Source organism: Pagrus pagrus, assembly GCF_965226575.1.
Source record: "Pagrus pagrus genome assembly, chromosome: 7".
NCBI lineage: Eukaryota > Metazoa > Chordata > Actinopteri > Spariformes > Sparidae > Pagrus > Pagrus pagrus.
This window is the reverse complement of record NC_140191.1, coordinates 10983967-10996481: the sequence shown is the minus strand read 5'-3', so window position 1 is coordinate 10996481 and position 12515 is coordinate 10983967. Positions and strand designations below refer to the sequence as shown.

Here is a 12515-nt window from a genome sequence, read left to right as displayed (position 1 = left end):
CTTCTGACAGTTTGCTTGCTAAGTAGTATAAGATCATGGACTTTTGGCAGACATGTTGGTTGAACTTCCGGTTAGATGTTACTGGTTGTTAACTGAAAATTGTGACATGAACAAACTTGGTTCATTAAGAGATTCATAATGTTAATAATTAATCCAATTTGTTTTGAAGTCCAGCCCCACTGATTAATTTCCTTTCTGTTTCATTAATCAGCTGTTACCTCTTTACCGAACGCGCAGAAAGTTTGTCCAGAAACTAGTCTGGTGAACGCTCTGGGCTCACAATCAGCAGCCACATGTGTCCTATTTGGTGTGTGTGGAGCTCTAATAATTGGCTCATATATCAGGAAGGAAGTCTGACTAATTATCTGCTTTGAACACCATTGTTCACTCGGAGCTGTATACTGCTGCTGGGATTGTTAGTTGGTTATTTGAAGGCCGAAGGTACGAGACCGGGACAAGAGTGTGTGTTTGAATGAGCGACTTGGCCTTTTGATGTTTCTATGGCAGCTGCAAACTAAGGCATGCTCTGGTTTCTATGACAATAATGGGGGCTGCGGAAAGGGGGGGAGGGGTGAGTGTGGATATGCATGTGTTTGTTTCAAGAGTGTGAAACAGATGCTCATGGGTAATTGTGTTTGTGCGAGTCCAACAACAAGGGGGTCTTTTACAGTCCTAGCCGGTAAGTTAAATGATACCTCCCATCATCCAAAGCAGACCACCCCTCTCTCCTCTCTCCAGGGATTCATCTCTGGGTCAGCGCTCCCCTCCGCTGCCCCGGTTGTCATGGTCACCCGGGACGACGCACACGGAGGCGGGAGTGAGTCTCGAGCTTCAGTGACTTTTGGAGTTTGCCATGAATTATAACCCAGAGGCTCCGGGGGATGAAGCTGGCTGGCAGCGTCTGAAATATGGCTGCGGTTTTGTTTGCTGTGATATATGGAGGCAGCGCTGCTAGCCACGCTACACTGCTCTGGTTGCATTTTATTCCTCAGCACAGAAATTACTGTGCTTGTTTATGTAGGGAGAACGTGGGCCAGAGGTAATTACAATATAATGGCGCACGGGGAGTTTTGCTGGTTGGGTGGAGATCAAAAGTTCATAACAAACCAACCTTAAGGCCCGTTTTAATAAGAAAGAGAGGGATTGTGCATGAATGCTTGAAGAGGCTGAAATGTGCAACAGATTTGTGTGTGTGGATGCAGTTGTGGTTACGTTTTGGATCCGCTTGTTTTAACATTTGAAAAGTACAATTGATTTTTAAGGGAAATAAACATTACCTGATGTAATAGAACTTGGAAATACATCAAAATATATCATATCCTGTTAGGAGAGAATATATCGTTTCCTTTTTTCTACACTTTGTGATTTCCTGGCCTTAAGAAGCTACATTGCAGTGGAATAAGTTACTGTCCAACCGACCGTTCTATGTGAAATGATAAATGAATGCCTGTTTTATCATCATTTACAGATAAAGTATAGCACGCCAGTTAGGACTGAGAAAACACGAGAAGTCATACATCATTATTACAGTCACGAGTAGGGCTGAATATTGAAGCTCAACACATCCTCGTTCTTAAACGACTGAATAGGTTGATTGGAAAAGTGACCCCTAAAACAATAAGGTTAGTTTTAGGCAAGACTTGTTTAGGTCAGGAAAACATCATGGTTTAGCTTAGAATAGGTTATGTCTGCAATTTACGTAAGTTATGTAATATGTGTTTCTGAGTTTGCGGCGGTGTGTAACCCTAACGCTCAGTCCGTCAGGCAGCAGTTGCTCATTAGCTCACCACTGACTGCAACCTCTAACTGTCTCACCCAGGAGAGAAAACAGTCTCCAGGCACCACAGACATCCATCCCTGTGCCAAGTTTAAAGGTCCTTTTTGGAGGACGCTTTGGGATTGTAGGTCGGATCGGTCGGCATTCTTAAGTGTCACTATTTGAGTAGAAAGTTCGGGAAACCAAGTGTTTGACGAGCTGGGAATGAATCTCAACTTTCTCACAAATAGCACCTCTCTGTCTCTGCACCACATGTCCGTAACATAGCTGTGTTCAGCCACGAAGCTTGACACAAAGATGGATTAGTAAGAAAATAATAAACGGGATATGGAGACGTAATGTTAGTGCGCTGAGCAGCAACAAACTTCTTTTCATTTCCTCTCCCACATGTCACAAACAACAACAACTCCTGCCCCACGGCAACTCTGAGGGGGCAAACTACTTTATCGTGCTCTCTGCTGAGGGACGTTTTAAATCACAGTGTTACATTGGTCAGGGCTCAGTAGACGATAGCTGTCAGCCACCGGCGATTGACTATGGCATTGTTCATTGGCCCAACCCCAGTGCTTGTTTGACCCAACCATCCATCTCCAGCCTCCTCCCTGGGCGGACTTGTTGCTGTTCATCCTCCATACAAACATAAATATGGGTCATAATAAGCTGCTTTCACAGTCGCCCGATATGGCCGACTTTCTGATGAGAATGGCCTGACTTTTAGAGCACTGACCAAACACTGCCTGTAGCTTGTACGCTTGTTCATTTATCATCCATTTTCTGAGCCAAACCTTAAAAGGAGGGCAAGTGTTCATTTGCATTTTATTTCCTTGATTAATTGTTTTTTGTTTTGGTCTGTTAAATGTCAGAAAATAGAGAAAAGTGCCCATCACGGTTTCCTAAAGCCCTCTGGGAAGTCTTCAAATTTCTTTCCAATCCAAGCAGCAGTTTAAAACACAAATATGTAAAGTTGCTCAGACAAAAAAAGCTGTAGATCATCGCATTCGAAGGCAGGAACCAGAGAATGGCTGAATGTTTTAATCAATTATCAGAATAGTTTGAAGATTATTGTTTCGTGGTTTATTGATTGATTGTTTTAGCTCTACTGTAAAGGCTTATTGATCGTATTCTTGGTCTTGTTTAGTGTAATCCGATATTTCCTCATCTACAGTAGAAAGATAAAGTACTGAGCCCATGTGCAAACTTACTTAGTAAAAAGTATTGATTATTTAATTCATATATTAATATACCTCAACACTTGTTGAGTACGGACATAATTGTATCAGCAGTATCAAAAAAATTTCATTTATTTACTTAATTAAAATCAGAAAATGATTAAATGTCATTTAGTTTTAATCCGGCAAAGTTCTTGTGTGGCTGTTTGCTGTAGAGGTTTGGGGCATTTAATTTATTTCGTTCATTACAGATGAATATGTGATTTTTCTTCCTGGATTAATCGATAAATCATTTGTTCTATAGAAAATAGTATAATGGAGCCAAAGCTGACAGACACAACTGAGAAAAGCAGCATAAATGCACCCACGAGAAGAAGCAGGAATTTTGGCATTTTTTCCTCTCACAAAACAATCAGTTAGCAAAACTGTTGCTGATAAATGTTGGGTTGTTTCCTGTTAACTCAAAGGCATTTACCCCAAACCTCCAGTATTTTAGATTGTAATCCAGCCTCGGCCTCTCTCTACTGTCATTTGTCTACATAAGTCTTGTGTCATTAGTTTCCAATTTGCGAGACTAACTATTACTTTTCCTAAAGATGTGATGTCTCATTCTGGGTTAGGACTCTTCATTTACTCCAGCTCCCTCAGCAGGGCCTGCTCACACCGGGCGGCCCTCCAGATAAGAGAAGCTGTGTGTAAACAACATATAAGTAATGTGGTGTTAGTGCTGTGTTCAGCACTATGATCCATATCTACTGAATGTGCCTGCCCACAGCTGTATAGAATATATATATATATATATATATATATATATATATATATAGACCACCACTGACTGATCTGTCATGCTGGTGCTGCTGCAGTGCCTTATGTAAGCTGAGTGAAGTACACCATCAGCACTATTATCTGGTCTCATGCTGCCAAGCTTATAGCTGAATAATATTAAGGCCAGATTTTCTCTTTTTCTTCACCTCTTTCCCTTATTAAAGTGTTCAGCAGCCCCTTAATGCTCCTCTGTTTACCCTCTCTAGAGTTAACCTCTTGGCAAAACTTCCCTCCTCTCTACCTTTTCTTGTTTTTTCCTTCCACCTAAACCAGTTTATAAAATTTCTCCCCCTCCTCCTCTTTTTTATTGGACTTTTCTGAAACTCTGCCCTTTTTTTCAACTCCCCTTCCCCGTCGTCTCTCTTTCTCTTCTTTATTGCCCCGTTTATGTCCTCTCCAACTTTAATTTTCTTTCTTCTCTTCCTTACTGCTCTATCTCCCTCTTCTACATCTTTAGCTTTCATGTGCTTCTCCAGAACCTCTACTTATTTGCCAAGATGTCATGTTTGTCGGTCTGTCGTTGTGTTGGTCAGCTAGTTTACCATGCGGCCCAGACTTAAATATCTCAACATCTACAGGATGGATTTATGTTACATTTTGGTACGGATAACCATGGTACCCAGAGAATAAATCCAAATAACCTTGTTGCTCCTGAAGCTCCTTTTAAAGTTTTCACTTATCTTGAGCACTATCTCGGTGTATCTTGATGGATTGGCACAAAAATCGGCATAGACTTTTGTCTGAGGCAATAACTGCTACTGACTTTGGTAGTCCCCTGACTTTTCCTCTTTTCCTTCCACAAGGCTGCTATTTGTGGTTTTTAAGTGAAATGTCTCGACAACCATTAGATGGATTTGAATGGAGTTTGGCACAGGCATTTTCTTTTCAAGATGAACTGCAATGATGATTTTGACCATGACTTCCATCAACCTAAAAATCAGACTTCAGATGTAGAAATTCATCCGTTGGACAACGATGTTTAGTTGTTGATTATCGCATGATTGATTTTGATCGGCGCATGAAGGTGCAGCGGCCGTAGCTTCTCCAGCAACATTTTTGTTTTTGAACCATGATTTTTTTCAGCTTTGTTGCTGAATCATGTTGCCCAAAGAAGAAATTCTGTCATCGCCATTGGAGAAGAAACTGGGTGTTTTGGATTAAGAGCAGTGGACCATCACGCCCCACAGCATCTTTTGACCATCCAAACTGACCGTTTGGACCATCCCAGTGAGGAAGAAAGTCGGAATAAGAGCCATGCTAATCCAGCTTGGTTCACAGCTGCTCCTCACAAATGTCTGGTCACAGGAAAAGAAAATGGACAAAACGGGACGGGGGTGGTAAAACAACTTGAAATCAGAGACTGTCGTGCCAATAGAGACCTGTCTCCACTCAAGCATCTCGGATCAAGCTGTCGCACTCGACGGGCGGATTGTACTCTGAGTCGACTACAGCAGGACAAGGAGAGATGGACTCTGTGTTTACGCAGATTCATGTATATTTGTATTTTAATAACGAGTTTACAAACTTTCCTTTTGTTACGCATCCCTGTGTTGTATGATGACGAATAAATTACCTTGTACCTTGTACCTTTACCAAGACTACCTTTCCTCTTCAAAGAATTCAACAGTTACAAGGACATTTTATTTGCGAAAACTGGCAAAGAGTCCAACAATACCAAAGTTTAGGCCTTTTGAAAAAAGCAACACTCATACTTCTACTAACTAGTTTTTTCCACTTTGCTTGTTAAACATTGAAACATGGTAGTTCTGAGTTAGCCTTGAGGTTGTCTGGCTAACTTTTTAGAAATGATGTATTATGTTAGGCTGTCTAACTAAATATAAAGGCAAAATTGCGACTGGCCTTACACTACAGACCAGTCTAAAATATCTCTGTGACAGAAGAAGAATCTTTTTCATGTCACATATCATACATTGTACAACATGGTGAAATTTGTACTCTGCATTTAACCCATCCCGAGCGAGCAGTGGGCAGCGTACAACCTGGCAGAAACCCCTGTAAACTCCCAGTGGGTTACACTTCGGGCTAACCTTCATTGCTAACAGTGCTAACCACTGCACCACCATGCTGTCCAAAGGCTGGCCCAAGTGGGAAAATTGCCTACCTGCAAAACAAACAACTTTTCCATCAGCCACAGCTGTACTTTTGCTCAAAACACCATTGTTCTAAGCACACCCGCACAGATCTGCTAGCATGACTGTAGACTCTTTTTACCTTGCTTCATTGGTGTAATCTTTTTTGTTTCACTTTTTTCCCTTCTCTCTTCTCTTTCTTGACTCCAGGACTGGGTTTTCCTCACTCGCTTCTGCTTTCTCACCGACTTCGGACGCCTGGACTTCCGGTTCCGCTATCCAAAGGTAGGACGACTTATTGTCGCTGTGTCATGTCATGCGTTTGTTTTACATCTATTATTTTAAATCAGCTTTCTCCGGCAATACAAGTTTTACTTTCCTTCTTTCTTAATCCTTTTTTTTCTTTACTTCAGTGTCTTCCTCTCAACTACTTCTCTCTCTTTCCTTCCTCTTACCTTATCTAAACTGATGCCATCGCTCGTTCTCTCCTCTCTTCTTCCTCCGGCTGTTCTTGCTGAACACGCCTCGTCCTCTTTTTCCATCTCCTCCTTCTCCTTTGCTCTCCCCCGCTCTATCTTTCTACGCATCTGTTTTGTTCTTCCGCTCTGTCTCCTTTTACCCATTCCTTGCTTTGCTGTCGTTGCCTGCAGTCTTTGGAAACAATTTTTGTCTTATAAATCTCAAACCGTCTCTCTGCCTCCTCTCTGATCTATGCACTCTCTATGCTCTCTCCCGTTCTCTGTCACTCCTCTGTGCAGTCCCGCTGCTGTCAGAACATATTGCTCTACTTTGATGACAGTTCTCAGTGGCCAGCCGTGTACAAGAGGCCTGAAAAGGTGAGATACCGACACCCTCTGCATCATGTCTTGCGACAAGCCGTTATTAAAGCAAAACACAGCTCCATTTACTAATTCTCATGTCACCGGTGTAATGAAAACGCCCTGTGACTCCAATTTAGTTAATTTTCACATTTTAACCTGAGCTAAAGGATCACACGCTGCTCATGCTGCTCAGAGTAAAACAAAACTGTCTTTTCTCGGTTCCTGAAAGACTTTTCACTCTCAGGCATTGATATTTTATTGATGATACATGCAGTGATCAAGGATGGTACGATCCATATTTGCGAACAGAGGGTTTTGCCTGAACAGGAAATGGCAACAGGAAGATTTTCTGCAGATACTTGTCTATTTTTTATTTTATAGAAAATTCTATAACATATTTTTGTTGTTTTGGCTCAGTAGTCCATCGAGTAAAAGGGCTTACAATCAGCCTTGATGTGAGGATTTTTACATCCATATTGGATGCGCTGTTCAATATCAGGCGAGTTGATGTATAAAAAATGCTGTTATCGATATTGTTCACCCAACAATATCATTGGATGAACAATACATGAACACCCTTGAATCTGATTGTCAGCACTTTCGCCTCGAGGTCATTGTTTTATTTCAAATCCAATTTGAGCACAGAGCTAAAACATCAGGAAATTATGAAATAATGGCCACGCGTCACACAGATGTCTTTTGAAGGTTTAGTTTTTGCTCTCTCTTTGTGTTACTTCAACCGTGAAAACAACAAAATAAAATACATAAAAGTTTCAGAACATACATCTCCCACTCATTGTTAACGTGTCTCAAGGTAGTGTCAGTTGATAAGTCTGAAGCACATTATGCATTTAACAGAAATGTGCTGCAATCAAATAAAATGGCCATTGTCCATGTAAGGGCACATTAACAACATTATACATTAATATGAAACAAATAAAAAACAATTACCGTGTGCGCATCTTGGACAACATGTAGAATAACGTTATTTTGGAGCTGTATGGTCTTCCTCTGCAGCCATGTTGGTTCTGACCCATAAAGCTACTGACCCATTACATCACCACACAGCATCATTTCCCACAATGCCCTCAACTAAATAAAGACCTTACATAAGATTAATACACTTTTAACCAAACCAAAGTACCTTTTTACCTTTATAACACCTTATTTATTACATTTTAATGACCTTTTAACGACTTTATGAGCTCAAATGTTTATGAATCTGTAGCCCTATGTAGTATTATAAGGGACTTCATGTGATTTAGAAATTACCCTCACACCTGTGTTTCATTTGGCACATTCAGTCTGTATTTTGCTCATATTTACTGACGCGGTCTCCTGGGTACGTTGTCAGCTTCAGTAAAGAAATGATAATCACAGATGTTAACTTCGAGGATCAAATAACTTCTAAGCAAACGATGCCTCATTCATTCAAAATAGACGATGAGCTAAAATCAAATTTTCATCCAAACAAGCTGGACAAAAACATGGGGACCTTCTGCAAAATGCAGCACCGAAAAACGAAAATATTCACTAACTTTTACTAAAATGACCTCACACATCCGTGCTCTCACGTTGGCTATATTACAGAACTTGGGGGATTACAGTGTTTTGAATTTGGAGTGATTCGTAGACCATCTCTGCACACTTCCTCGACAGCTGGCTGCATAATAACCTTCGACTGCTTCTAACACTGTCTGTCTTATCTATTAAACATCAGTTTAGCCGATCACACTGCGCAGCTGCCGACTGCTATTAAACATGTTATGAGCTGCTATCGAAGTCTATAACAGTTTAGTTGTCTGACAGCAGAAAAAAGCGGTTTGAAAAGAAATAGACCCCTAAATTGAAGATATGCCACTTCACAGGGACTAATATTATCACAGGACCTTGTTGTTTGTTGAAAAATGATCGGTAATATTCCGTTGAATTTGTACTTTCACAAATTATGATGATCATTATGAAGGCAGATTCACATGGAATTAAGATCACAGATCCACAGGTAGCACTAGTTCTGCGTTCATAGAGCTTATGACTGCAAAATACACAATAAACATTACGATGACACTGCCTCTGTCTGCATTTAGAGTAAGTCCTACATTCCGTGGGTCAACACACTTATTCTCCCATCCATGTTCTATGCAGTGTACATTTAGCATCTCGAGTTTTAGTCTTAGGTCTGAGATCTTCGGCTTTTAGAGTAGAGAGAGTGGACTCGTATTAGCTTCTGCTGTACATACTGTAGTAGTAGCGTGCATGAATTCTTAATGTGTGTTGTATTCCTCTTTATATACCATGAGATACAGTATAACATAATGCAGTCTATAAATTCAACATTAAATAGCTTTCACAACCAATGAATTATGTATAATGCGACCATTTTACTGTGGGTGGATGTCCTTCACTCACACATTTTACAGCTTAACCAGCTCAGGCTTATTTTATCAACACGCAGCATCTCATTTAATAGAATCCTGTGTTGAGTTTCTGTGTTACAAACTGTTTACAACAGCGTTATCAGGTGTTGTCTTTATAGGAAAATCCATGCCAAAATAGTCTAGCACTTTAAATAAATACGAACACTGACCAAACAACTTTCATGTGTCGGCCCACGCAGTCATGTGTTGGTGTATTCTCCTTGCTGGCATGTTTTCAGACGCAGATGTGACGTGGTGTCGAGGTATTTCCAGCACAGCTACAAACGGCACACTATTTCTCAGCTCTCGGGCAGACTTTGGTGTCACTTTCACAGATTCAACTAGTACGGCCTTCATTCTCCACTCACCGTTCTTGCACTAATATTCAGGAGTCCCAGAGAAAGAAATCCATCACAGCAGAGACAAAACATATCAATTTGAATTCAGCTTACAGCAGCTTCAATAGACCAGAAGGCAATGTAGCCGTGATTTCAATTACATTTTGATGAAACACATTTAATTTCATGCATTTTCCGGACTGGAAAAATGGTCTCTTAGGCTTTCACTGCCGCTCTGTTATTAGTTAATATGCATACAGATGAACGTAGTTGTAACCCGCAGCTGAATGCAACAAGTTTGGGTCCTTCTTCTAAGCTTTATTGAAAAAATATTTTGCAAAGACAGAATTAGATGGAAAAAGCCTGAGGGTATGACAAAAAATGTAGTTCTGAATGTTTAAAACATTGTTCCAATTTTGATTTTACTGCGTCTTCTCCTGCCAGAATTGCTACCAGAAGGAAGCGGTGCTGAGGCCAGAGAACAATCAGGTCATCAACCTCACAACACGGTACACCTGGTCAGGCTGTGTGGTAAGGGCAAACAAAAACACAAATATACACACACTTTACATACTGAGCTGCACCCTGTCTGTGATGGACTGAAACTGCCAAAATAAAAGAATAAATGTATCATTGATGTACCGTTAAATGCACAGTATGTCATTTCTGCTGCTAAGAGTCTCTCAATCAAAACAAAACAAAAGAAGTGGGATCATTGGAGTTGTTGTCTTCATCGTTAAACAGCCACCATTGCCAATGAAAATCTATCACTGTGACTCATGCAGAAATGTTTCACGGACGAGGTAATGTTTTAAAGTTGGGAGTAAAAAATATCCATAGCGGATATGATATATTTGGGTTCAGGGATAGCCTTAAATGGATATTCGTTCTGAGGGTTAAATAGTCACAGATCGAGAAGTGTCCTGCAGAACTGGCATGACATTACACTACTCAACTTAAGGCATCACATCTCTTTTCTCACCTGGGTTGATCAGATGACCGAAAATTCAGTTACAACAGCTATCTTTCAATAAAATTATGGATTTCTTTGGGTTTGAACATTGTGGATAGTGTAAGTGTACATTACTCAACAAAATACAAAACAAAGGATGCAGAAATGTAACAAATTCTAGCCTTAAATAATATAGAAAATCAAGAAGCAAATTAAAAAAGGAAATATCTGTTCACTATAAAGTAAGGAATCTCTGTCTGTCTGTGTGATTTGCATGTCTTCAGAACCGTTCATGCGATCTACTTCACACATGGCAGGTTTGTTGCTGAGGCACCAAGGAAGAGCAGTGTCAAAATTGAGATTTTCTGTCAAGTTTCTGTCAACAGTTGTATGCTAGTTAACTTGCGCCTCAGGAGCCAGGATGTTTACCGATGCTTGGCAGCACCGTCAACTGCTCCGGGACACCTCTCCCATTGATTGTTGTGGTCCAGCTTTGAAAACACTGATGTTGTCATCCAGTTTTTAAATCATAAATATCAACATGTTTGATATTATCGGGGCGGCCCTGATGAGTCTGAAAGCTTGAGACTGGATCTGTAAACCCCTCACATTAGCAGGTAATATTTGCCGGACAACATATTTTGAACAAGCACTGCGCTCGTTTCATAAATTAATTAATGCCTACATTTATTTTTAATATTGTTTTTGGTGCATTTAAGGGCCTATTTATTTATCAGACACATGATTTATTCATTCCTTTGTTTATCTTTGGTGGCTTCAGTCCTCCATACCAGTCCCTTAAGCACACACCTAATCTAAAGCAGGGATATTTTCCTGTAACTACAGTTGACCTCTGACTTCTCTGTGTTGTGATATGTACTGTATTACAAAGTATTACATTATTCCTTTTTATCATTAGATACTTGAACTTATTTTAATCTTTCTATTGCATATTCTTTTGTAATGCAAAAAAGAGGAACATAAATATGGAAAAGAGATAAACAAAAACAGAGGGAGAGGAAAAGAGGCAGTGAGAGCTAATGGTCTGTAATGTGTTTTTGCAACATTTTACTGATTCACACATTTGAAGGTGTTGATGATGCTTCCCAGTCAACCAGAAAAGGTCCAAAAGATCGTTTTCTCCTGTAACACCTTTTTCTTTTTAGATATTCCTTTTGCCTCTTTTTCAATAAGCAACACATCGTGTTTGTTTATCACATTAGGAAGTGTGATTGCCAGCATGACTCTGTTGTTGTGGCGGTTAGTGGATCTTGTTGCCACATTTCAGGCTATATTGGGGTGTGAAATATGTTTGTATCTTGATATATCAGGCTCTCACTCTAGTGTGATAATTCAATGTGTCTCTGAGGTAAAAAGCGCTGCATTTTTCGGATAACAACATCCTCTGCGCAGACCCCCCTCCGTTCATTTCTCTCTCATATCTCTCTTTCCCAGGTGGAGGGAGACGGGGATGAGGAGGTTCTCAGCTGCGTGGGTGGCCGTAGTTTCCGCTCGGTGAGGGAGAGATGGTGGTACATCGCTCTCAGCAAGTGCGGGGTAAGCACTGACCCCTGATGGCCCCTGACCCCATTGGCTTTTCCTCTCTTCAAGGGCAGGTGTACCAACAAACAAGACTCTGAGGGCTCAAACATACCCGTGTAGTCTGTGTTTGTTTCTGCTGCTCTTCAGATAAACAACATCATCATCATTAACGTCATCGTTATCGTCATCTGTCCATCAAAACTGATTAATTACTCCTCAGGTGGATTATTAATACTTGTTTAAGACGTCTACAAATGTATTGAAAGCAGGAAACCAAAGGAAAGAGCTATTTTAAACCATATTCTTAAAGTTTTTGCAGTCAAGCAAAAAAAAAAAAATTCAGGTGCAAGCAGCAGCATCAGATATTAAAATGTGAAGGCTGAGGCAAAAATATACCCAGCGCACCCTGAGGAAAGATCCGTGCAACTCTGGATGTTTTAAGGCTACTTTTTGTGCTGGCTCCCTTTTTAAATTTTTAAATCAACTTGGGCTTAATTTTTGTCCCAGCATGTGAGCTTTTCCATTCAAGGATTTTGCACCAGGCTACCTTTCAAATTCTAGGGATAAATAGGCAAAAGTAAACC

At 40.4% G+C, this 12515-nt stretch overlaps 1 protein-coding gene across 1 annotated transcript in view; it reads left to right on the top strand.

The window, feature by feature from the left end:
- The window catches only part of tmem145 (transmembrane protein 145), a 48487-nt gene that overhangs the window by 11502 nt on the left and 24470 nt on the right, over positions 1–12515 (top strand). The window contains exons 2-5 of the mRNA XM_084357927.1: positions 6072–6146; positions 6620–6697; positions 9882–9968; positions 11845–11946. Coding sequence (XP_084214053.1) covers positions 6072–6146; positions 6620–6697; positions 9882–9968; positions 11845–11946 — 342 coding nt within the window. The remainder of the gene's footprint in view (positions 1–6071; positions 6147–6619; positions 6698–9881; positions 9969–11844; positions 11947–12515) is intronic.